This window comes from Hetaerina americana, unplaced genomic scaffold (genome assembly GCF_022747635.1).
Source record: "Hetaerina americana unplaced genomic scaffold, ioHetAmer1.1.p SCAF_12, whole genome shotgun sequence".
NCBI lineage: Eukaryota > Metazoa > Arthropoda > Insecta > Odonata > Calopterygidae > Hetaerina > Hetaerina americana.
Genome location: NW_027286292.1, coordinates 12,324,586 through 12,350,772, shown reverse-complemented (window position 1 = coordinate 12,350,772; position 26,187 = coordinate 12,324,586). Strand labels below are relative to the sequence as shown.

Genomic DNA, 26,187 nt, shown 5'->3' with positions numbered 1-26,187 from the left:
TAAACACTAATATTTCTGATGCTGCCGTGCGACCAAGTGGAGGAAAATTTATTATGAATTGGAGATACATTCTTATAACTCCTGCGCTCATTTTAATAAAACCGAGCTCAAAGCTGTTAGAGTCTTTGTTAAGCATTAGGACGCACACAGTTTTAGAGAGAGTCATAATATTCTGCAGAAGCTAGAGAGGTATTGTAGACTCATGTTTGCTCGTGTATCCGCGAAGAGACCCCGATGCTATCCAAAATCCGTCCCCGTAATGGAGTGTGTACATATTGAAGCATAAAAAGCAGACTCGAGTTTTCTTCACCGAGGGAATGGTCACCAGAGCGATTCAAAGAGGAGGAGGATGCAAATATTAATCAGTTGGCTGTCTGTTATTTTAGCACAAGGAATAGGGGCTGACTCAAATGCGAACGTGAAACAATTTGAGAGCGATATTGAAAGCACTTGCTCGCATAAAGTAGTGCTTCATCATCGTGAGAGAGCCACGTATAATAAACATGAAAACGGCTATATGATTTTGGAGAGCTCGCTTGTGTCGGGTAGGGGTAGGGGGTGTGGTGATTTCCCGATGATGAAAGGGTATCACGGGGGGTGTGTGTGTGTGTGTGCGGGAGGGGGCGAGGCTAAAGAGAGAAAGAGAGAGATAGAGAGGACGGCGTTGAGGCGGCATGGAATGGGGAGAGAGGGGGAGGGGTGTCCAGGGATGTGAGTCGTGTGGGGGGGATGGGGCCAACGCGGGGGCACGCGGGGATTCGGGGCGAGTGGAAGAATGGGGCGGGGAAGTGATATTCGAGAGAGAGAGAGAGAAGGAGAGAGAGAGAGATGGGGATGCAGATGTGGTGCGATTGTTTTCGTGGCTGGTGTGGGGCGAGCGGTGGGGCATATGGCGGGGTCCCCCCCCCTCCTGTTTCCTCCTCGACCCCCCCCCTCTCATGCATTCCCCTCCTACCCTTCACCCACCTCCCCGCTCTTCCCCAAGTGGAAACCGATTCGACAGGCAATCGCCGTGGTTAAATATTTGCTCGCGTGCTCCGTGAGCCAGAGCCGGGGCCGGGGGGTTTGTGTGTGGGGAATGGGGGGGGCGTGGTGGAGTGGTCGGGAGGGGCGCCCTGAAAAGGGGGAGGGTGCTCGTTGGCGCTTGGGGGGGTGGAGGGGGAATAAGGGGGGGAGGGAGTGCGGTCGTTAGGGTGCCTCGCACTGCCATCCGCTTTACAAAGTGCGTGTAATGTTGACTGTTGGAATAATGCATGTGGCGATGACGATTTGCGAGAGGGGAGGGGGGTGGGGTAAGTCGCGCAAGGGGAGGGGTGAAGGGGGGGGGGTAAGAAGGGAAGAGGTTTTTGGAGAGGCAGTCGTCGCCGAAAGGGGAAGTGGCGTGTGGAGAAGAATGGAGGCAGTGGATGATGGGGCATTGTGCTTCCTCCCTCTACCCTTCTCTCCACTCTTCCACTTCCCCTTTTTGAGGGGGCCCGTGACAATTGTGGCCATGACGGGGCTGGAAGGGGGTGCTCGTAGGAGGGGGCGAGAACTGAGGGGGTCCGGGGGAGCAGTGGTGCGGCTGCTGTGGGGGGGCGGGGGAGGCTCTCCTCCTCGGCCGCTGTACACGCGCGGGGGCGGGAGAGGAGTCGTTCTCTCGCCCCCACCCTCGAACCCCACCTCGGCCAGCGCTCCCGCGAGTGCCGGGGTACCCCCATCCCCTCTCATCCACGGCACCCCGACTTGAGGCCCGCCCCCGACGCCTCCTCTCGTGGGCGGGAGTGCCCGGGTCACGTTCTCGCCTTGCGTCCAAGCGTCTTCCGCGGCGGTACTCGAGAGCAGGATATGAGGTGAGGTCGACCGAAGGATGAATTTCCACACTTCGGAGGGAGAGCAATTGAATGTTAGACAAATGACTGTGTTTCGACGGAAGGTCATGAATGCGTCCTTTCGACAAAATTCGTAATTACACGTTCAGCACGTATTTAGGGATTGGATGAATCGAAAATCTTTTTAGCGGTTGCATACAGATTTACATTAGAGACGCCACTGGTCCTATGGGGGCGGGGGGACAATGTGACATCCTGTCTTTGTGCTGCTGATTGTCTTTATTTGAAAGTGCAATGAGTTTTTTGAGCATGTTGGGGCACTTAACTTTTTTTCTTTCACCAAATGTGGCCACATGAAGGGAGAGTATTTTTCTTATGTTGATATTATTGACGATGATGCAACTGATCTTATTTGAACTTCTTCTCTCTTATCATTTTATATACTTTACATTTTCGTCGATAGTTCCCAAATGCTCGCTTCTTTCTTTCTCATTACTTGTGCCGGCTACCATTATAAAGAAACGTAGTTTTCCTTTTGTGTACCCGCATAACTTTCAAATGTTTACCTACATGGTAGTTAGGAGCTAGGAAGGAAACTAAAAGAGTTGATAAATCGTCCTGCGTATGTTCCTACAGATAGATTTCTGTGACGGTAATTAGCTGGAATTCTTATTTCTCTAGTGCATCATATATTTATTATTTTAATAAAAGCTAATATTTCCCTTTCTTCATCAGACGTAACCACTTCATTAAAAAAACCATTGCTCTCTAAAATAAGAGTGGAGGTTCTCATCCGGTGGACCGTCAACCTAGCTCTATAAAAGGTACAAAAACATTTTATTTTCTTTTTCATTGGGGACTTTATTTCTATTGGGGAATTATTTACACGAAATAAATACCCAGATACATCAAATTTTCCTCGTCTTTAAATCTAATTTAATATCAATTTGACTCTATTTACGCCGCGGATGTGAGATTTATGATCGGTCTTCATCTAAATTCGATTCCAAGATTCATTTCGCTTATTTATTGTGAATCCTACGTCGAAGTTCATTTGTTCGGATAAATATCTGCCGTGCGAAAAAAGCAATTGACCTCTTGTATATTGGAGCTATCCCGAATATTGGTGCTTATGCGTCGATGATTATTTTAGAGTGAACCGGTGCAATCTATTTTCGTAAGTTAGTGAATGTTCTATGCACAAATGGCGATGTTTCACTGCATATGAAAGGGGAATTTATTGGTAGAACATGCCAATGAGAGAATGGCAACAGTAAATTCTTACCGAGGGCTTCCTAAATCCCTAGCTACGAATACTAAAAATTCGGTAACTACTGCTGCCAATAATTTGGTGAATTGTTACAGAGAGAGATTTCTAGCTCAAGTTTAAAGCCTCCTTTTCCGACTCATAATCATAGGTACGTCACATTACCACAGGAAAACCAAATTTTATCCAAGCACCCGGCCATTTGAAATCTCACTTAGGCTACCAATGCGACTGATAACACAGGTATTATCTCCTCTTAAGTCTTACCTTCAGCACCTGTTACCAATGTCTTTTAATTATTGTACTGTTACTATGTTAGACAAATAGCAACACTTTTGGGCATTAGGGAAATAATTCATGGATCTACATTTGAGGAATATCAACTTCACTCGCCAATATTCATATCACTATCGCATTCCTTCATTTCTGGGCACAAGTACCCGTTGCAAGGGGGGCTACGCCATGTCCTTATTCGGCGCGGCCTCCGGGGGCCTCCTGGAAGACTGACAGGGCAGCCGTACCTAGCCACCGTGGATGTGACCCACACCCCGCCCCTTTGCAGCCCCCTAAGCCGCCACAGCGGATGTTCGGAACTCGCCTGCGTGCGCGCCGGCACACGAGGGCACGCACACCGAGCCACCACGTTACGGAGCGTCAAAAGGAGTTTCTAATGGAAAAATGGGATGTCAGGGCAGTCGTGGCTTCCTCGGAAGGTAGAATCCACGAAGCCAGCGGGGGAGGGAGAGCCTCCCCCCCTTCAATGGGATCTACGGGTGCGGGGGAGAGAAGGCTTGCGGGGGGGAGGCGGGGGAATTGGTGTGTGCGTGCGCTCGCTTGTGTGTGTGTTTGGGAAGGGTGGCAGATGGGGGACGGGGAGCATCGCGTGGCGTGATTGAACAGCCGATTGAGGGTGATCGCCGGGGCCATTCAGCCTCCCCTTTTCTCCATTTCCCTCCACGACCCCACGCTCTCCTCTCTTCTCTTCCTCCCGACATTACCACCACCACGACCGCAGCAGAAAGTTTTCAATCGAAGTCTTCTTCTCCTCTTCCTCCCCATACTTCTGCTTCCTCTCCCCCACCTTTGTCCCGCTCAGTAAAGGGAGGGGGTTAGTAGCGGTCCCCCTATCCCCAAATCCACATCCATGGCCGCGTCTTAATCGATGAGGAATTAAAAGACGGCTCCCGGGGTCGGTAGGGAATTTCAGCTCTTTCGTTCCTCGTGAAAAGCCATTGGGGCGTGTTCATGTCATTGCCGAGTGACAAGGAGAATTGCTCCGCCACCGAATACTTCACAGTCGCTCGTGGGAAGTTTCGCGCTCTGGGCGCCCGACCCTCTTCGCTTGTTTTTGGTCCTGAGGCACGGTTGGTTATTACCACGCAAAATCCCTGGGGTAGTCCCAGGGCTACGGTTTACGGTTCGTGATGTTATTAAGTTTTCCTTCATGGTGCTGAGGTGTCTTTGGAATCGTGATGAGGAAAATAGACAAGATATTTTCATTAATGAACTTTATCCAGCATAGAACCCGAAGGTAGGATACACAACACGAAGTACCTACTGGCTGAAAATATCATAATGTTAGTTTTTCATTTTATCCTCTAAGCAAAGTATTGCCCCTTAGCCTTCACCTGTTAAGGGAGCAAAATTCGGTGTTGGTAAAATTTATATTAAAAATGTATAGCTCTTTTGGATTATTTCGCCAATTTTGTGGCATATTTAGCTGCATAAGATTACTTACCCCCTTTTCAAATATAGTTTCTGTAGGGTCTCGATCGGAAATGCCTTGCTTTAGATTAAATGCATTAGTTGAATTGCTTTTCATGCTGTACTTTAATTAAATGCTAATGAATTAGTGATTTAGGGTGTATTCAGTTCTTTTTTCTCTAGTGGGTAATTGCAATAAAACAATAATTAAGTATGTGTCCTTGTATTTTTTAATTCTATTTAGTCACGTAGTGGCTTAGTGTGCAGAGCGTTTGGCTACTGAATCCAGTTTAAATCTAGTTTTCTCTGGGTACCACTAGCTTAACCCGATTCTGCCCGATTCAAGGAAACTGTAGTCATCAAAGGAGAAAATACCACATCTCCCCAGCCTGGCGTGTAAATTTCATAGACATCTGAATATACCAATAGTAAATTAAAACCTAGGGAACCAAATTTTGATTTCAATAATGTGAAATAATTTTGATTGAATTATTAAGTCAACGGTTAAATTTTGTAAATATTCTGATTTAAAGACTATTCGTAAAATAATTCATGCAAATATATTTTTGGTAATCGATAGTTGACTGCATCAATTGTTCACTCATCATAAAAATTATAGCGATTTCAAAAATTTATGAACACTTTTTTAATTTTGAGAATTGATTTATATCTCTCTCTAGAAACAAACAATGAAATTGAATTTATTTTGCTAACTAAAATACTCGCCAGTATTCAGCGTAGATAATTCTGTAAGATTAATCAATTATAGGATAGACTACGTCAGATTTTATCATTATAATTTCCGTTAAATTTTGTTTCGACATAAGTAAAATACTCAAGTTGATATTCTGTGGCTTTTCTAGAACCAGACGGAGCCCTTTACATTGAAATCCATCAACATCAGAAAATGTATCTACTTCACAAATTCTGCTTCAGTGATCGATGGAGCCGGTCCATATTACTCGCTGCAAATTTTCAGAGTGGCAAGGATAAAGACCAGATACTTCTGTTTACTGTTTTCTGGTTTTTCGAAGTAGTTCAGTTTTGAGGTATCAAACAAATTTCTACATTATATTAGAAACCTTTAAGAATATTTGTTCTAGTAGCTGATATATCCATTTAAAGAGGTAAATTTTTGAGGCCGGAAAACGAAGAAATAATTTCAAACAAATTCGTTTCCATGGCCGTATGTTCATAATATAATATCTGAAATCATATAATGATTCATCATACATAACCTAAAATATCTTTTTTTGACATGTTCCTCAAGAAAAAAACACAAAATATTCATTATCTCAATAGAAAGAAATTTCAATGAGGAAGAAGATTCTTATTTTACTGCTAACTCAATTAATCGCGGACATTTTTTACATTTATAGTACGTAACTATGGCAAAATGTTCTTTGCTGGTATTATAACCATTTGCATTAAAAAGTTGCCTTTTTAATTTAAGAGATTTCTTCAAAAATTGGCGAAATGTTAGAAAAAGAAATTTAATTTCACTACCACCGCCCAAGCCTAGGTCACCGCCTTCCCCAGACATCTGCAAGGAAAAAGTGGCAGTTGTATCAGATCAACAAATTGAGCACTAATACTATTAGATTAAATTAATATTTGTACAAACTACACGCAAGGCATATATTAAATTTAACTGATTTTCTAATGGATAAACAATGAACGGTATCAAATATTAATTATTAAATACTTGCGTATCAATGTTTTGCTTATCGTCTCTCAATAAGAATATTTACCACTTTTCCTGAAGTAATTACTCCGTGAGTGGCATTAAAAATTCTGATTTCGTATAGTTATGAATATTTAAATATTTTTGGGGCACTCATAGAGGTCATATTTAATTTAAATATAATTTTATACATTTACTTTGAAAATTATGTTTTGTCATTTTTTACCTTTGTTCTAATGAACTGGAACTGAGTTTAGCCTCATCCATTCGTACGTCATATTCCTTATAATTTATGAAATAGTGCAGCATTAACCCTTTGCCTTCGTCACTATATTTTAGCGTATGCTTATTAGGAGAGTTTTTTATTTACTTTGTTAATTTGGAATGAACCTCAAAACAATTTTGAGATAAGTATGCCTACAATCTATTTGTGTTCAAGCTACCCTTGCATTTCCGGCGAAATATATACTCAGGTGTCTACCAGTAAGTTACGAGCCTCGTAAGCAAAGTTTGCCTTGTTGCTGCCGATTTTATAGATGAGACGCCACCTCATTAATGGGATGGTCAAAATTTAAAGTAACGCTTGATTGATATGATCCATGAAATAAGTTGTGCTGTTTTCTTTGCCTTCAATTGAGACATTCAATATGTTTCAATATCCATTTCTTTTTCTAGTCTATCTACTTCAAAATCCTTTAATGCAAGTTCCGGAGAATACGCAATAATAGTTTATATACGTAAGTGTTAGATACTCTTGAAGGTCACGGTGAGTAAGACCAGCACTTAATAATAAATGTGCGCGTTTGAAAGTTTATTTCATAGCATGAAAGTACATGGTAACCTGAAAGCTACCATTAGGGTAATATAAGGCTAAATTTTTATACCGGCTATTTTTAGGATGCAGATTTCGCAATATGCATTAAAAATCAATATAAAGAGTTGAATGGTAGCTAACAAAGTTGAAATAGCTAAAATTTAATTTGAATATTTTTTTTCAAGATCACAAAAATGTTAAGTAATTATAGCTGGTATTTATTAGGCTAATTACTTCAAATTAAAAAAATATCTACTCACAACACTTTCTCTTTTTAGTCTCAGCAATTTTTTTTTCATTATAGTATTTATAGAAATTGTTTTACTTCTTTTAAAATGAAACTTACGTCTTTGTTGGCGGATAATTTTAATCATCTACATCTGCTACATCAGTGGTTCCCAAAGAGGGCGCTTCTACCCCCCACGGGGCGGTGCTCTAGTCTATGGGGGCGAACAGAGGCTGGGGGACACCAGAGGGTCCGGACAATGTGACATTTGCGAAGGCTCGGTAACCTTCTTTTGCCTCCGCTTTTAAGCTATGTTTTCAAAGTTTACATTGTTTCCCGCATCTGGAAGTAATTTAAATCATGCCTTCACTTGCATTTTAAACTAGGAACGGTTGAAAAATATTTCCAGGCCTTTCTCGCACAAGTGAAACTATTGAAGGGGTATAATCTCATTTGGTCTATGGTTGGCACAACTTCACGGCACTGAGTACTTCGGCAGTAAGGTTTAGTGTGAACAAACCTTAGTGTGAATAGTGTGAAACGGGTGTAAATATGGAGAGGAATCAGCAGGAATCTGATTATTTGATTCGGTGTTTTTACATTAAATATTTACCTAGATAATCATTTTCCAAACAATTCGGTTCCAAAGATATTATCAAGGCGGTATTGGTAAGTTATTTTTCATTCATCGCATGATATCATTCTTGTTATAGTACTATTATATAACTTTTTCTATTATTGTATTTTACGGCGAAGTATATTACGAGAATAAGCGGCCAGTATATTGTTCATGTTTTCGTGAAATGGTAATATATATAGTTCAAAAAGATGGTCTTTTTTCTCATACTTCGTATTCGTGTAAATGATTGAACTTTCCCTTGGCCGGCTAGATATCAATTAAATAAAATTCCCAGTTCACTGATATAAGTCACGGTTTTGCTACCATTGTGCATATCCTTGAAGCATAGCTTTTTTCAAACAATGGGTAATATTCGCAATAATTCTTCGAATAAAATAAAACTTTGGAAATATTTCACCTTCACGAATAAATTGAGTAGCAAACATACTTCTTCACAAAATTCTCTTAATATTACATTATCAAATAAAAATGTGGTCTTGCTATGGAATAAACTTCAATTCAAACAACGCAAACACAAGTATCCAAAAATTGAACCAAAGCCGCAGCAACAGTCCCTTGAACTGCCTCTCTCATGAATAAAATTTAGGGAATTGCATGGAATAATATGATTCATGACGACAGAATAGGAGCCGAAGAAATATAATTTCACCCTCAACTGACTAGACCAGTATTACAAATCGAATTCGAGAGGAGCTTACTTTACAGTCGAGTGTTTGGTTTCTCTCAGAAAGACGGCAAAGGTTAATGTGCAGACCTGTGGCACGAACTCCCTACCCACCATTTTCGAGTTCACACTCGCGTGATAAATGTATTTCATTTGTATATCAAATGTGCAATATCAATAAAAAATAAATAAACTGTATTAATATATTCAGTTTACGGAAGTAAAACTATAACCGTTCAAGAGCAAAATAACGTGCAAATAAATCCTGTTTTATACCATTTATTGTACGTTCTATTTATTCTTATTTAACTGATAACCAACCAATTCAATAATCACTAAGAATAATATTTCAATGGTTATTTCTACTATTTTTTATTTATTTTCATACTATATATTTATTTGCTTCACCATTATTTTTTCAATTCTATTTTTCAGTTCCGATAATTAAATTTTTTTAAGTCGGTTACAAATTTCCATTCGCTGTTTGGAAATCTCCGATACTGTAAAATCTTTACTGGATGAAATGGGAAACTGACTAAAATTAATTTTGAGATAAGATCTCAAGTTAAGTAGAATATAATCAATCTGGATATTTTTATTTCACATTTTGGGCGACGCTGAACAGAATGGGGAGGTAACAAATTACTTCCTTTACAGTTATTTGAAATCTTAGAGACTAAATTTCAGTCACTAGAGCAGAGGAATAGAAATTTTCACCCTTCTTACTGGAAATATAACCAATATCCTGAAAACGAAAGTACTTGGAAATGCCTAAGCACTTACAAGTTTAAACGTCAAGGCAAGAATAGCGCAAATGAGGTCATAAGTGTCAAATAGTGTGATTAGGTAAATGATAAAATGAGAATAAATTACTTGATAAGTTACAACTAGTACTTATGGAGATATAGTCATCAATTTAAAAGACAGATTTATATTGATATGTTGTATTATAATTTAATCCTAAATATATCTGCGTACAAATATATGATAAATGAAAATGACTCGTTTTTACTATGTGATCTATTATGTAATTATTGATGATGAAAGCAAAAGTGATATAGAAAATTGGAACGTAAAGAAATACAGTCCTTAACAGTCGTCATTGTTTTCCAGATATGAGTTTAGACTCCACAGTAATTTTGGGGTTAAAACCCTATTGCTTACACCACGATTAAAAAAAATGTTTGATTGAATTAGAATTGTTCATTTCTTTGCACCATGAGGTTTCAGTAAGACGTGAGCATTTTGTAAACCTTCTATTCGAACAGTTTCCTGTTTGTGATTTCCCCAAGAGCAGGCTTAACATCAAGTATATTTTTCATGAGGAACCCGTTTTCTTTCAGGTTCTCTGGGTTTCTGGCGAAAGAGGTTCTCCTCGGCTCCAATGCAGCCTTTCCTTCCGGGCACAATGGCCACGGAAGCGCCGGCCACCGTGGTGCCCTCTTGGGAGGACCAAGAGACGATCACCCGCCGGGCGCCCACGTCCCACTCACCCAAGAGCCAGCCCGCCGTCCTCACTTTCTCCATCGCCAAGATCATGGAGCCCGGGTCTTTTCAGCGGAAAACCACCGATCCTCACCACTCTCCGATGGCACCTGCTGTGGTCGCCCAGCCCCCCGAGGAGGAGCCCCGCGACGAGGCCCTAGGCCCGTCCTCCCTACCCTTCACTCCCCTCCCCACGCTCCCCTTCCCAGTCGTGCCAAACCCCGCCATCCTGGACTCCGCCTTCAAGAAATACGTCCCCAGAGGCGGGGCCGCGGGGCTCATCCCACGGCCCTCGCACCTCCTCTCGCACTACCCCCTTCTCTATCACTACCAGCCGGATCAGCGGCGGGGGGGACAGAGGGCGGACGAGCCGGGGGATGCCGGCGGGCAAGGCATGGTGGCCGCGGCCCTGAGGGACCTTGATCTACTTGCCCTGTCGGTGGTGTCATCACAGCCTCCAGGGCCGCCCCCGGAGAGCCCGGCGGAGGATAGGTCCCCCGAAGCCTCGAACCCTCGAAGCGAGGAGGCGGCGTCTCCTCCCGCCCGAGTCCCCGCGGCCCCCGAGACCTCATCCGGCCCGACTGCTGGTACCGCATCCGGAAAGCAAAAGACGTTCACCTGCCCCGAGTGCGGAAAGGTGTTCAACGCGCACTACAACCTGACGCGGCACATGCCGGTGCACACGGGTGCCCGGCCGTTTGTGTGCAAGATCTGTGGCAAGGGGTTCCGCCAGGCATCCACGCTGTGTCGACACAAGATCATCCACACGGCGGAGAAACCTCATAAGTGCTCCACGTGCGGCAAGGCCTTCAACCGGAGCTCAACGCTCAACACGCACGCCCGCATTCACGCAGGCTACAAACCGTTCGTTTGCGAGTTCTGCGGAAAGGGATTCCACCAGAAAGGCAACTACAAGAATCATAAACTGACGCATAGCGGCGAGAAGGCTTACAAGTGTTCCATCTGCAGCAAGGCCTTCCACCAAATATACAACCTCACGTTCCATATGCATACGCACAACGACAAGAAACCGTTCACATGTAAGATTTGCGGGAAGGGCTTTTGCCGGAACTTCGACCTAAAAAAGCACACGAGGAAGTTGCATGACGGGGCGACGAGTTCCCAGGCGTCCTCGGCTTCCGCTTCGGAGGGCGCTAGCGGCGCCGGCGGTGGGGCCCAGGGGGGTAGTTCGACACCTGCCCATTCCTTCTCCAGCGTGGGCCTCCCACCGCCTCCACCCCCTCCGCACCATGCATTCCTCGCGCCCTTCCTTATGCAACCCCCCGCTGCGGCAACCCCCTCCTACGTGTCCAAAATTCCGGCCCTATTGTGACCCGTCCTCTGAGGGTGCCGTGGGCCTGTCCTTGGGCCCTCTCACGCCCCAATTTGTTGGTTGGCCGGGGTCGGAGACGATTCGTGAGCCTGTTTCACGTGCAATCCGAGATGCGCAATCTCTTAAATGGGTGGTCTTAGGATGTTGGAAATTCTACAATAAACCACGATCAACGGGAACTATGTTTTGATACTGTTTGTCCACATCAGCCTTCTGTGTTTTTGCAAATTTTTGATTGTGGTTTAAAAACAAACTTACAACGTGCAGTGTTCTTCGGTATTAATATGTCTTCAAATAGCCATTCGTACCTTGTGCCAAAGGTGTGGCCGAGCGTGATCAATGAGATCACTGGGCAGAGCATGCTGCCCCTTCTCGCCCCCGGGAATCAGAGCTTATCCTGGCATGACTTGTGAATTTACGAATTTTCCTGCATAACTGATGAACGAAATATATCTACGACACAACAGTGAACTTTGAAGGGATTGGCTTTTGCCCTTAATGAAACCCACTTAGTGAAAGTTCTTGAGAACACTCCTGGTAATGAGAAAAGTATTCAGTTATGTGGAGAAATTAGTCAAAAAGTAAAACTTGAGAAATTTCTCGCAGTGAGATGATTGCAGCCGTGCGTCTTATGTGGCTGTGGATAACCTGCACAATGAAGCTGTGCATTAAATTGACAAACTGGTAACGAACCCAGTTTGGACAAGGATTTTGTCGGTCGATAATTGAACCAAGTTACGGTGGGCCGATTCATTAGGTTCACATTCTACATCGTCCAATGTAAATAATAAGGTATTACATATTTATTATTGTGGTTCTCCTAGCAAGAATCTGAGAGTCAGTGGGAGCGTGGTACAACACGCAGAAGTGCAAAGTGAAATAGTGGTGAAAAAGACATGCACAGCACCGAAGGAACGGGTGCACCTACTATCATGGACAAGGTTATTAAAAAATAGTCAGCGATTGAACTACAGTGAATACCGATTCCATTAGAAAGACTAGTCTGTTGCTCAGCAGTTATATTTTTAATATTCAAATTACCAAACAAATGTGTTAGCCTTTGTGGTGAAAAGATGTTTTTCTTCTAAATACCGTTCTGTAACAAAATAAAAGCCTTGTCCATCAATGATGCTTCGCCAAATAAGGGCAAGTGTTCGTTTTATTACAACCCCATAATGTAGAACTGCGAGTGAAATTTTAGGAACCGAAAAGCCATCTTGAGAATGCTGAATAATGAAAAATTCGAAATATGAATTAAAATGTGTCCTAACTGACTTCATAAGTGTTCTTCGTCTGCAAGGGAAGTTAAACAAGTGAGCATTTCATAGCGATGGTTCAAATCAAAATTGAAATTGTGACCGCAAATGCAAATTTTCAATAGACTTGTATCATTATCGAACAGCAATGTCATGAGTCGTGTTGTTATTATGGATTCAGGGGTTATTCGTATTTATTTATAATTTTAATTGATTTCAAGTTAAATGTTCAAATGTGAAAAAAATGTTCAAATTTAACACATCTCATGATTGTTGTTCAGACTAGGGAAAAGGCATATTGAAGCATAGGGCATGATTAACCGCAAAATTTGCTTATATAACTGATTGAATAAATACACATATGGTACGATATATACGATTTAAAATAATGATATGTTCATTGAACTTGCATTTGTATGTTGCGATGGTAATGTATAGGATAGGATGGCTGTTGTCCATCCTTCCATCAGCCAACCCTTCCATTAATTCGCCTGACAGAACTAAAAAAAACATAGAATGTGTTGTTAATATTTTACCTGTTGAAATACAGATTATAATCTTAAAGCGAGAGTTCTCATTCCATGTTACTGAACTATCCTGAATAAACATAATACTAAGAATATTATTTTGGGAGTCAGAAAGGAATAGCGTTTGCTCATCACACACTGATTGATATTGCATATCTTCATTAATGCATTATTCAAGTGCCAAATCAATGTTTTAAATAATTCTACTGAACATTTCCTGGATTTAAATACACATTGTGAATAAATAGTAAATAATAAAATATAGAGTGACTGTAATAAAAATTTTAACAGCACTTAATTGATTGATGATTGATGAAAAACTTTTAATCATCGGAAATAATAGTGAGTAGGAGAAGGGAAAAACATTGATTGCTTGGCTATATTTTGATAATTATTAGAAAGGAGTTCAAATATCTATATTAAATATGACTACGAATCCAAGCTGTAGTTAAATTTTACACGTTTGATGTTTTTAAAACGGAAACAGAGAGAAAATATGTATCCCATTTTACTGCCCTAGGTCTTCAAAAGGCCCTCTGAGGATTTTCCGAGAAACGCAAAAGAAGGAAGGAGGCATCATCACATACCTTCAGTGATTGCAAAACTTCCACCAGACCAATGGCACAAAAACACATGCGTGCCACAAAATGTGCTGAAACTTGGCGAAGTAATTTCGCTCTTCTTAAACAAGTGACTAAATATTCATGCATATAAAGATTCAAATGTGTTTAAATATTCTCTCCATGAAGTTACGTTCTGCTGTGCACTTAAGTGAGTGAATTATGAAAATTAATTAAGAAGATTAAAATGGCCAAACTTGGTCATCGCCATTGTTTATTGGTCATCGATGATCAATTATATTACTGAAAAATAGTAGCCCAAATTGAATTGCGAATGGAGAGAAAAACTCATTCTAAAAAACCTATGAATATATGCAAAGTGCTGCAAAAATATACATATATTACATTTGCTATCACATTATTTGGGCAGAGGATGTGGCAAATTTTTATGTATGAAGTGGTGCTACGTAAGCGTGTTTCCATTCATGCCAGTTAAAGCTGATATAATTTGGCCAAGTGATTTTTGCAAAATGAAAAGGGAGTTGCTAAAAAAGTCAACAATACACATTTCAATGGTACCTTCCGTTAGAATTGAACGAGCACGAATTTCAAACGCCAGAACCATCTAATTTTGATAATCCATTTGATAAAAGTGTACTAATATCTGGGAAAGACCCAAATGGTTCAAATAAATTACGCACACAAAATGCATATTATTCGAGGAAGATGACTTTTTTCTGTGCGGAAAGTGACTAGCAGTCAATTGCCATTTTATTATAAGCTGATGTTACATGAAAGAGATAAAAGAAAAACCTAGAATGATTGGTTTTGAGATATAACTCTAAGAAAGCATTTCAAGAGTTTCTGACATGAAACCCAACAATAAACGCTAAGGACATCTGACGTCATATTAGAGTCAAGAAATTATTTGAACTATCAGGTAAGAGTGCATGATATATTAACTACATTTATGAAATAAACTTAAATATTTTTGAAATCTTATATTGTTAACTGTTACAGAAGCAGGTTTTCACGAAGATAGGAATAAAATCGAGATGAAGCGTATCGTCATGATTGAGTTGAATGCAGAAGATATGATCGGAGTAATGAAGATGGATCAACAAGAGAGTTTTCGAGGCTGCCGTCAATCAGGGCTCTCTTTGAAGTTTCTCATCACATGACTATATATCGGACTATGAAATTGGGTAATTATGATGTTGCGATGATAATATAACTGGCTACGAACGTTAAAAAATGCGTCCATCCCTAACCTTAGTTTTCTCTCTACCCATGCATAATTTGGCCGGAAACCAGGGGAGGAGAAGGTAAAGGAAACAAAATTCCGTTAGCATATTAATCGAATGTAAATAATGTTTGTGAAGGCGTGTCCATTTCTCCTCAGATATTGGCCTATATTTTGCAGAACCTCATTTTACCATTTATCGGAGTGCTGGTAGTGGCCACAGATAATCGGATTGATATCATGGAAATCTACAAATGTTGCCAATAATCCTTTCCAAAGATTGGATAGAAAACAATGGGCTCCTTATTTTTGACATTTCATTTTGGTCTCCTCATTTTGTAAAAGTATTAACCAAATACAATCTAGTAAGAAAAACTCACAGGCAATTGCTCGGAAAAAATGACAGTGAAACAAGGTAAATAAACGAGGTAAATCTAGGAGAATTGTTCGCCGTCATAAGGGTCAGCGAGGGAAAACTGATGTCCTTTAGACTATTCAAAGGATAATTAGGGTAGTGTGGAGCGGTAGCGGGACTGGAGGGGGGGGAGGGGAGCGAGCCATCGTTGGAAGCTTCATGAGACTACAAACCATATCCTTTACTTCGTGGATAAAACTATCATTTTACAAACAAGAGATCGAGACAGTAGAGTATGCATGTAATGAAGATTAGAAAATAATTATTGATCAACAACCTCACGTGTAACCTGGTTGTGTAATTAACTGAATTATTTATCATTTCCATTGATAAATTCCTAAATTATTACCAATTGATGGTGTGTCCTCTAAAACTCGGGCGAATTCTACCTCATCATATACTATAACAAGTATCAACGTTGCTTTAAATATTGAGCTCTCATTATTAATAATTTATTAATGAACCTTCCTTAATCGATCGCGCACAGAAGTACGCAGGAACTCTACGTTGCACAATTCGCGGTAGGCCGTTCACGGAATCTGCAGTCATTATTTTACTTAAATACTTTGAGTTGGTCTCCGCACGGCAGTGCATTTTATATTAAATAAATTATTCCTAACGTAATCAGCTGTTTTTATTCATAACAATAGCTCCGCTGTAATTAGGAAAGGCCCTGAAAGTCAACTTTTATTTGAAGTTATGCCCTTCACTAGCAAAAATGGTCGACTTTAGGAGCAATTACCCACCAGTGTTGCCGCATAATGTCTTCCCATCGTGTATTTCATTGAAATAACTAGTGATGGTGTGATATAATAGTAAGGATTTGAAAGTATTTTGTACGGTAAGGGCAATTTATTTAGGCCAGACGCAAAATACAATGGGGTAAATGAATAGCATCAGTGGTGATCTGAAATTCCTACGCAAAACATTTGCTCCATATCCATAAATGGTATCGTGTTTTGAATAAATGCATGTAAAATTTTGCCCTTCATTATGTGAGCATAGTTAAGCAATTTCCGCATGGGAAATGGTGGCGGATACCTCATGAATGGGAAAGCTATAAGAAATGTTTCTGATTGTGCAGAGAGTGAGCATGAGAATGGAAAGAGCTACATAATTAAACGTGGGTTTTGGAAAAAGGTTTAATAAATTGCGACACGTTGATTCATTGGGAGATTTTAATTTGGAATAGGAAGCTGATGATGCTGTAATATGCGAAATCTAGATCGAAATAAATACATATCATATGGAGCCGTCCTCTTTTGTTTCTACTAGAAACAGAGAGACCTGATAACATACTTAGGCGTTACCTTTACTTACGAACTATCCTCACCGATGGGTAAAAAATTTGTTGGAAATTACTCACTGGATGAAGGTTAAATTAGATTAAAAAATTCTCCATTGGAAGCAGGTGTCTTTAGAGATTAGGTTGAAAATATATTAATAGCCCCATCTAACTACGGAAAGAGGGATCATAATAATAGAATTTGAGATAACAATTGTAGAATCTTCATAAGATATTTTTTATATTGCGATCAGAATCATTATCAGCGACCGCAATAGGTGGAAGAATATCTTTTATTATTTTGAATAGCATGGTATTCTTGTTTTTCATTACATCATCTAAGCTTAGTTCATTTTCCTTTATAGCAACAGCTTCCCTCTAATACGTAGGGAAGTATAACCCGATTTGATACAACAATGCATTAAACCGAAGTTAGAATGATTCAAATAATACTGTAGTGTGTAGAGGGATTGGTGGATTTGCAAAGAACTGGAAGTTGATTAACCCTGAAAAGGGATAGTGTTTTAAATATTTTGATTAATGTTGGCGTATTTGCTTCTTTTTGAAGATTGAATTAAATGGGCGCACCTGTTTTTCTGTGGATAAAATCAAATAACGAATCTTAAAGAATACAATTTATCAAGTGATTTTATCTTTATGATGTAATGTTTTTAAAGGTCGAAGGTTAGGAGCCGGACGAAAGGTAGTCCGAGCGGCGTCTGTTTCTCAGAGAGGCGGCGGCGGCGACTATTGAGAAAGGTAATGGCAACCACTTTTATTATTTATCCCAATAATTCCATGATGGACAGAGGAGAGAAAATAAATCCCGGTAACTACGAAACTCGGCCCAATTGACCGTGTGTCGGACCCGGCAGCGGGAAAGGCAAGGCTTCCCCGCTCGTCTTCTCACAGAATCCTTGCAAAATAACAGCGACTGTAGCCGCACAAAAGACGAATAAGAAGACTGAATTACATAGAATAGATACTTGGAATATCAGGATAATGTTGAGAACAGGAAAATTAGCTAATATAAAGCGAGAGGTGGATAGAGGAAATGCAGATATTTTAGGTGTGTGCAAGGTTAAATCGAAGGGTAGCGTGGCTTACTGGAATAATTGTTATTAAGTAATAAACAGCGGAGGGTACGAGAGCCAGTGTTTTATTGATATTATAATGAATAAAAAAAGTGGGAAGAAGCGTAATTAACACAGGACAGACGAACTTGGCCATTGTTCGGGTCTGCATACCACCAAGTAATCATAGAGAGGAAGTAGTCGAAAGAGTATAAGATCAATTAGAAGGCATAAATGCATAAGGGATCCGGGGGAAAATATTTGATAGTGATGGGGGATTGGAACGAGACGATAGGCGAGAGAAGAGATGGTCACGACGTGGGTGACTGCGGTTGAGAAACAAGGACACCGTAGGGAGAAAGTATAAGAGTTCTGCAGGAGAGCCAGTGTTTTATTGATATTATAATGAATAAAAAAAGTGGGAAGAAGCGTAATTAACACAGGACAGACGAACTTGGCCATTGTTCGGGTCTGCATACCACCAAGTAATCATAGAGAGGAAGTAGTCGAAAGAGTATAAGATCAATTAGAAGGCATAAATGCATAAGGGATCCGGGGGAAAATATTTGATAGTGATGGGGGATTGGAACGAGACGATAGGCGAGAGAAGAGATAGTCACGACGTGGGTGACTGCGGTTGAGAAACAAGGACACCGTAGGGAGAAAGTATAAGAGTTCTGCAGGAGAAAGGGGTTCATCATCACCAAAACTTGGTTAAGACACCAAAAAAGGCATAAGTATGAATGGAAAATGCCAGATGACTAACAAAAGTATCAGTTAAATTTGTTGTCTCAGGCGTAATTTTATGGAATTCGCATAACATATTGAAATGAAATGAAATAATTGACTTTGTAATTCCACACACTTTATTTAAAAAAGTATTCTACCGAGCACGAGGCCTTAAAGTCCATTATACATTCAGTGACAGATAAAAATTTGATCATCCAAAAAGCAGATAAAGGCAGCGCAGTGGTTGTATTAGAACGAAATACCTTCATCACGAAATGCGAAGACTTCATCAGGGACAATAACATTGAAGTACTTCGTTCAGAGAATCCCTCAGCACCACGGTTTTTCGGGCTACTTTAAGTTCACAAAAATGGGATTCCGATCAGACATGTAGTATCAAATATGTCAGCTCCCAACCACATACTAGCGAAAAGGCTTAATGCACTCTTCAGGGAGGTTTCCAAATTTTCCACGGGATATGGTGTAGTGGACCTTGGACCTTGTCAACAAACTTATAAAATAGGTGAAAGAAGCGTGTAAGAAGATTGACGATTGTAACAAAAGATAATTGTAAATATCTAGGGGTACACCTAAGTAAAGACTTAGGGTGGGGACTTCACACAGATTATGTGGTAGGCAAGGCCTTTAAATCGCTTCACTGGGTCATGCGGAGCCTCAAAGGAAGGACTAAATCAACTAAAGAATTGGCCTACAAAACAATTGTAAGGCCTATTGTCGAATATGCGACCACAGTATGGGATCCCTTTGAAATAGAGCATGTGAAAAAATTAGAAGCAGTGCAAAGGAAGGCTGCCAGGTACGTTTTAGGGCGACATAGGCAGACTGACAGTGTAAGCGGCATGCTAGGTTCACTAGGATGGGGGTCACTAAAGAACAGACGGAAGCTGAATAGACTGTGTGCCATTTTTAAAATATTGAAAGCTGACGGAGGCTGGAAAGAACTGAACGAGAGTGTAAATAAGCCATGTTATCTCGGCAGGAATGATCACCCGCTTAAAATCAAATACATGCCCCAAAAGACAAACACCGCCAAGTTTTCGTTCCTAAACATGGGAATCAAAGAGTGGAACCAGCTGCCTGATGAACTCTTTAAGCCCTTACCCAAAAGCATTAAATCATTTAGGCGTGAATGTAAAAGGTATACATGATGGGATTGTTCAATGCAATACGGCAGAAGGTGTATGGCTGTATCACAATATATTGTTTTTTCTTATTTTTTTTATTTTGTAAGTCTACTATATGACTAAATGGCACTATGATATGTTTTAAGACTGACTACTGCATAGTTTATAGCTCTTGTTATATCATGTCATTGCCACCCGGCTTATCGCCTAACAGCAATGTATCCTAAATAAAATAAATAAAAACAAGGATTATCAGCATTGTGTAGAGAATATCATGAGGAAGAAAGGAAGGTAGGTTAAATCGCAGAAAAATGGGAATATCCCGAAAAAGGAATATCAAAAGCCGCAAAAGAAACTGTGGAAACTGTTCATATAAAAAGGACAAGACGACCAAGTATTGATTGATAAATTATTGGAAAGATAGCTGGGAGATGGAAGTGGAATAATGTAAATACATAGTTAGGTAAATGGAAGTATAAAGAGTTGAGTAATAAAGTGAAGTGGGTAACAAATAGAGTAAAGGAAGTGTGGTGGTAGACGTACTTGTATTACAAGGATATGAAAAGTTTGAGGAGGAATGCTGAAATTGGTGCGCTATAGAGGAAATTTAAAACACCATTGGGAAGCAAGAAGGGAAAATCTGTGTTCACAATCTGAGATAAGTCTGGAGAAATAATGGTTGACTCAGAAAAGATCCAAGAGATGTGGAGGGAATATAGGTTAGATGCGGAAAGAGAATATGATGTAGATGAGGAATGATTAGGTCCTGGATTACTCGATATTGAGATACAAAGGACATTAATGGCATTGAAATCAAATAAGGTATTGGGTGTAGACAAAATTCTCACGGAAATACTTAGAAGTTAAGGACATTTTGGGGAGAAAGAGTTTTTATGAAATGGCTCGGAATATTTGTAGTATTTATAAGAGAGGAATTTGGACGGACTTTGTCAAAACAGTGTTAGTTCCTATTCCTAAAAGGCAAAGGTTACATTATGTCACGACTACAGAACAATAAGTTTGAATTCTTATGCAGCTCAGGTGGTCCTCAGAATTATGAATCAGAGGATATAGAGGAAACAAATGATTACTGAGGGGATAATCAGTTTGGGTTCAGAAAGGCGGCACGCGGGATGCCATTTCAGTAATGAGATCACTAAAAGAGAGGAATACGAGTATACGACACAATCAGGACGTATTTGTCGGTTTTGTAGGCTTCGAATAGACGTTCGATACGGTAAATTGGGAAAATTAAGGAATATATTGCTGAAAATATGATAAATTGAAGGGTTACGAGACTAATTCACAAGTCTCATGCTACTCTCGTGCGAGTAGGGGACGGAGAGTCCGGATGGGCAGTGTTAGAAAGAGGAAGAAGGAAGGGTTGCCCATTATTACCTGTGCTATTCAACGTATAGTTGGAGGAAATGATTAAAGAAGCATGGGAAGAACTGGAAGTAGGAATGAAAGTTGGAGGGGAATTTATAAAATCAGTTAGGCTGGTTGATGGTCAAGCTTTAAGTTATTAGTCAACAAGGGGGTTACAAGTATGCTGAGTGCTTTGGAAAGTCAATGCCATAGATATGAGATGAGAATAAATGTGGGCCAAACAAAGATTATGCGGATTTCCAGAAAGAGAAAGGCTAATTAAAATATTAAAATAGGATGGCAAAAACTAGAACAGGTGGAACAGTTGGGGTATCTTGGAAGAGTTTTGGTCCGAAATGGTTAGCGCAGTAATAAGGAGTAGAATTGCGCTATGCAAAGACGCTTTCACAATGAGGAGGGACTAAATGACAGGGACGTTGAGTAAGGATGTTAAGAATCGGCTCGCTAAAACTTTGATATGGAGCGCACAAAGTCTGTCCCAAAAGTAGTATTACTTATTTTTCCTGGATAGACGGTCGGACACAGCGGCAGTTTCTCTGGCTGGGTTCGAGGGAGGGGAGTGTTAAGAAAGGCTGGAGGCCGGTGGCAGCCTGTTCTCAGCCTTTGTGGAGTAGGAATTGTTCGTTTGTGAAACCTTTATAACGTGTGGCCTCGTAACGCTCTGTCTTTAACCGGTTATTGGAACAGCTCTACACCTATAGTGAAGTCTTCTTTGAACATTGATCGTAGGTTAAGTGTTCGCATGGTTTCTGATCAACTTGGCATCCCTGAAAGTGATGTGCATCAACTTGAGACCGAAAACATGGGCATGGGAAAGGTATTGATGCCGCGAGTGCTCTCGGACGAGAAAAAGGAAACTCGCCCGTAGATTTGCCAAGAGATTGTCGACTATGTGAGTGAGGATCAAAATTTTTTAGACAATAGCCCACCAAATTTCTTCCTCTTCCCCCTTCAAATCCGCGCTGAAGGTACGTCACCACGGCTCGGTGGAAGCGTTACAATAGACCGTGACGATGGAGTTTAGCACATTCCGGGCGCTGCCTTCCAGAAGGTATACGAGGCGTGGATGCACAAGGGTGCTAATTTGAAGATTTTTGAGTGAATATTTATTCTGGTAATAATTTTTTTTAATCAACTCAACCCTACTACTCTTGGGATAGACATTGTAGTTATGTACGGCGCGGAAACATGGTAACTGAACCATAGTGATAGGCGTAGATTGGAGGCTTTTGACATGTGGGTGTAGATAAGGATACTAAGGATGTAGTGGACTGAAAGGGAAACAAACGAGGAGGTGTTATACATGGTGGGGCAGGAGAGAGGATGGCGGAGAGTAATCAAAAAGAGGCATGAAAAAATTGATGTAGAGCATTTTGATTGATAATGATTTGTTGAAAAGGAGAATGCTAGACAAACGAGAGAGGGGCAGGAATAGTATAGGAATGCTGGGCCGAATGAAGGGAGGAAGGAAGCATACGGAGTTCATGAGGTGCTTAACGTAGAATAGAATGTTAGGTTGTGTTTGTTAGGAGAAACAAGAGAATTTTCGCCATAGAGTTTGGCCGCTTGTGTCCATCCAAAACCTACCTAAACCAGTATATTACCTGTAATACTATATTTTAACATTTTAATATTCAACTTCAATATTGATTTGTATGTATCATACCAGTACATACTATAACTATATCAAAAGACTGACAGGGGTATTTTTCAATTACTCTTTCCAAATTTCCCATTGGCATTTAAGGAAAGAATATGCTACGCAAATATAGCAACAGAATTAGCTAATTTTAGAAACGATTACTCAACGTTGGTATTGTTTCGTACAATAAGGTATTACACTACATTTTAATCGGTACTTGATAATAACAGTCATAACAGTGGCTACAGCTAATCTCATCTTATCTCAATTACCCAAGGTGACTTCGATCACAATCAATCTGTTTATCTGTGAACTATTCTGTCATTACAGTTCGGTGAAAACTTTGTAAGCCGCCTGTTATAGCCTCCAGTGTCGTTCAAATGCCTAACAGTTATCTATCCCTTGTTACCAATTAATGCTACATTGGAAAGTTGGAGAATGTAATATACCTATAAAATCATCAATACTCTCGCGTTTACGTAAGAGCTGATTCATTTAAGAGCCCACGTTATAGCCTGGTTCTCTAATCTTAAAAAACATAGCAGTATGAACAATTGTAAGATATTCCTGGGATCATAAACAATTCTAAAACTTTTTCGCAACACATGATTAAATTCTGAAACCAAAACTTCAACGTAGAAGTCCCATCTGCCTGTCTTGTACTCATATTAATTTGCATTCATGAAAATGGTTATGGTCAATGGTTCTCTCTTTGCATTTAACCAGCACCCTTTAAATAAATGTGTGTTCTTCATTCGCTTGGTCTTATATTTTCCGCATACAGGTTGTTTCATATGTTTCGCTAAAGAGAAGACTTAAATAAGATCTACTGCTAGTTGTTCCAATTTTATTTACTATTGTTATTTTAGTATGGTTGGTGTTACGAAAAATGTATGGCGTTTTTATCTTTCAAAAATCCATGATAAATATATTTTCAAACTTAATTTGAACAAAATAAAGCCCTAATTATTGAGGAAAATTAAGAAGAGAATGCAATTATTTGTTTTGTGTTAGTTTCATGTGTTTATTAAGCATTAGAGCATTCCTCTAAGTTAACGACCCAGAAGAGATTAAAATTTAGATATTTGTAAACAACATAAACATGTATTACACCACTCTGCAAGCTACCTCTAACGTGATCGGTTGAGGGTATTAAGAACACCAATTATTAATTGGAGACTGACTGAGATGGAGGGGATCTGGAGATCATAAAATAGTCTTTCTATGTTACAGGTCATTGTTTAATTATGTTCAAGGGCAATGGATCAGAAAGAGCGCAACTACACAAAGAGACTGGTTCCGTGGCTGGAATTGCTCCGTTCTCAAAGAGCATTTACTGGAGAACCCACTTGAAAATTGAGAGGGGTCTCAGAGGATAATGAGTGCTTGTACTTGGGGCGTGGATAAACCGTTCAGCTGTCCCGAATGAAAGAACTCCCAGTCCCCCCGCCCTCCAATGACCGGAGGGGACTACCGGAAGGGAAATCATTTCTTTCGAGGGTGACTAGAAGTCATAGAAACTTGGGAGCGGGGTTAGGAATACACATGAACCCTTCAGAATGGAAAATGCCCTCTTTCTTATACATTGCGTACTGCGTACGAATCAAGTCTAGTGTTTTCCCAGGGAGTTGTTATGGCGAACAGTAAATGCACAGCTTCGCAGCTGTTCCATGAGTGAGTATAAGAGTGCCAGACCCCAGTAATCGGTCGGAACTACAGAAATACGTTGGAGTATCGCGGGCTCGCGAAAGGGTCAAATATTGAACGTTTCCAAGAGCAGCGAGGCAATTGAGGAATAAAGAGGAAATAAATTCATTTCCGAAAAGTTTGTCCAATTAAAGCTAAGTAGTTCTGAAATGAAAGGATTAGGTTATTATGCCTTCTCGGTTGTCATCAAGTTCTCATTGGATTAGCCTTATCGTCAAATATGTGCTAATATTCCTATAAAATGAAGTTACGACGGCTGACCAGAAAGGAACTAACGTTTCGGCCGAGCATGGCGGTGGTTATGGCTAGAGTCACTATCTTGCTGTGTAAACGTCCCTACACTCAGCACGCTTCCTGGCGGGGTAGTGTGCAGGCTGTGGTTCTTCTACTTTACTCACTGCAAACTGTTAAAATATGCACTGCAATCAATATAAAAGCCCGCGAGTTGTGAAGTACGATCTGTGATTAGGCTTTTACTGGCAAAACAACACTTGCCACATGAAATTCATAGGCAACTTTGTGAAGAGTAAGGAGACGGAATAATGAGTGAAGGTAGAGTGAGGCAATGGTGCATTTAGTTTTAAAATGGCCGCGCTAATGTTCACGACGATGACTGCAGTGGTAGGCCTAGCTTTGTGACAGATAAACTAACGCTGAAAATCAACGAAAGAATTCGTGAAAATCACCGATTGCGGATCTTTCGCTAGACGCGGATTGCAACACAGCTCTTTGATAATGACGGAGAATTGCTCGCTGGTGTAAACAAGGGGTAACAATGTAAGGTGGCAACTTTTCAGAGAATGCATTAAAAAGCTTGTGTATCTTTATTGAAAAAAAACCTCAATATGATAGTGACTACGTATAAAAATAATTTAAGAATGTGCATTTCAAATGTATATAATAAAACTTTGTCTTGTCTAAAGAGTTTGCAGTGAGTAAGGTAGAAGAGACACTAATCCGCACACTACCACAGCAGGATGCGTACTGAGTTTAGGGACGTTTAGACACCATGATGGTGGCTCTAGCCCCTCTAGCCTCACCGCCACGCTAGGCCGAAACATAAGTTACATTCTTGACAACCCTCGAATTAGTCGGACACCGATGAGCGTTTGAATAAAATGCATGCACTGGGTGCGACAGCATATCCTGCTGATTTTAAAGTGGATTTGAATTCGCTCCCTAGTCGCTTTTAGTGTACTCCATGTTAAATAATTAGTTCAACGCAATAAAAAATCGCATTTTCCAATGAATTCTCTTGATTTTTCCCTAACCATGACCGGTTAACTTTAAGATGTACTTTTGGCGCCACCGGATACCCCATCTTTGTATTAGGAATTACAAGTATGCTCGTATTTCTGTCTACCTATTAGCGTCAGTTTTCTCTGACTTCGTCCACCGTCCTTATGCTTCATCGCATTCTCAAAATATTTTCTCTATTATTTTCATTTGATATCCTAAAATTGATAGTTCTGTTTAGCGGTATTTCCCCATGCAATGATAGCCACATAGTGCAAAGATATATGATGCGGAGGGTAGACCACTTTTAAATGAGTAGAGATAGATTTTCGCGCTCGAAATTAATAGAAAG

The 26,187-nt window shown here is 40.4% G+C and overlaps 1 protein-coding gene across 1 annotated transcript in view; it reads left to right on the top strand.

Annotated features, from left to right (window-relative positions):
• LOC139685868 (fez family zinc finger protein 2-like) overlaps window positions 1-12,735 on the top strand; it is a 141,744-nt gene extending 129,009 nt beyond the window's left edge. The window contains exon 3 of the mRNA XM_071582990.1: window positions 10,154-12,735. Coding sequence (XP_071439091.1) covers window positions 10,195-11,628 — 1,434 coding nt within the window. The 5' untranslated portion in view covers window positions 10,154-10,194 and the 3' untranslated portion in view covers window positions 11,629-12,735. The remainder of the gene's footprint in view (window positions 1-10,153) is intronic.
• Window positions 12,736-26,187: the final 13,452 nt, after the last annotated feature.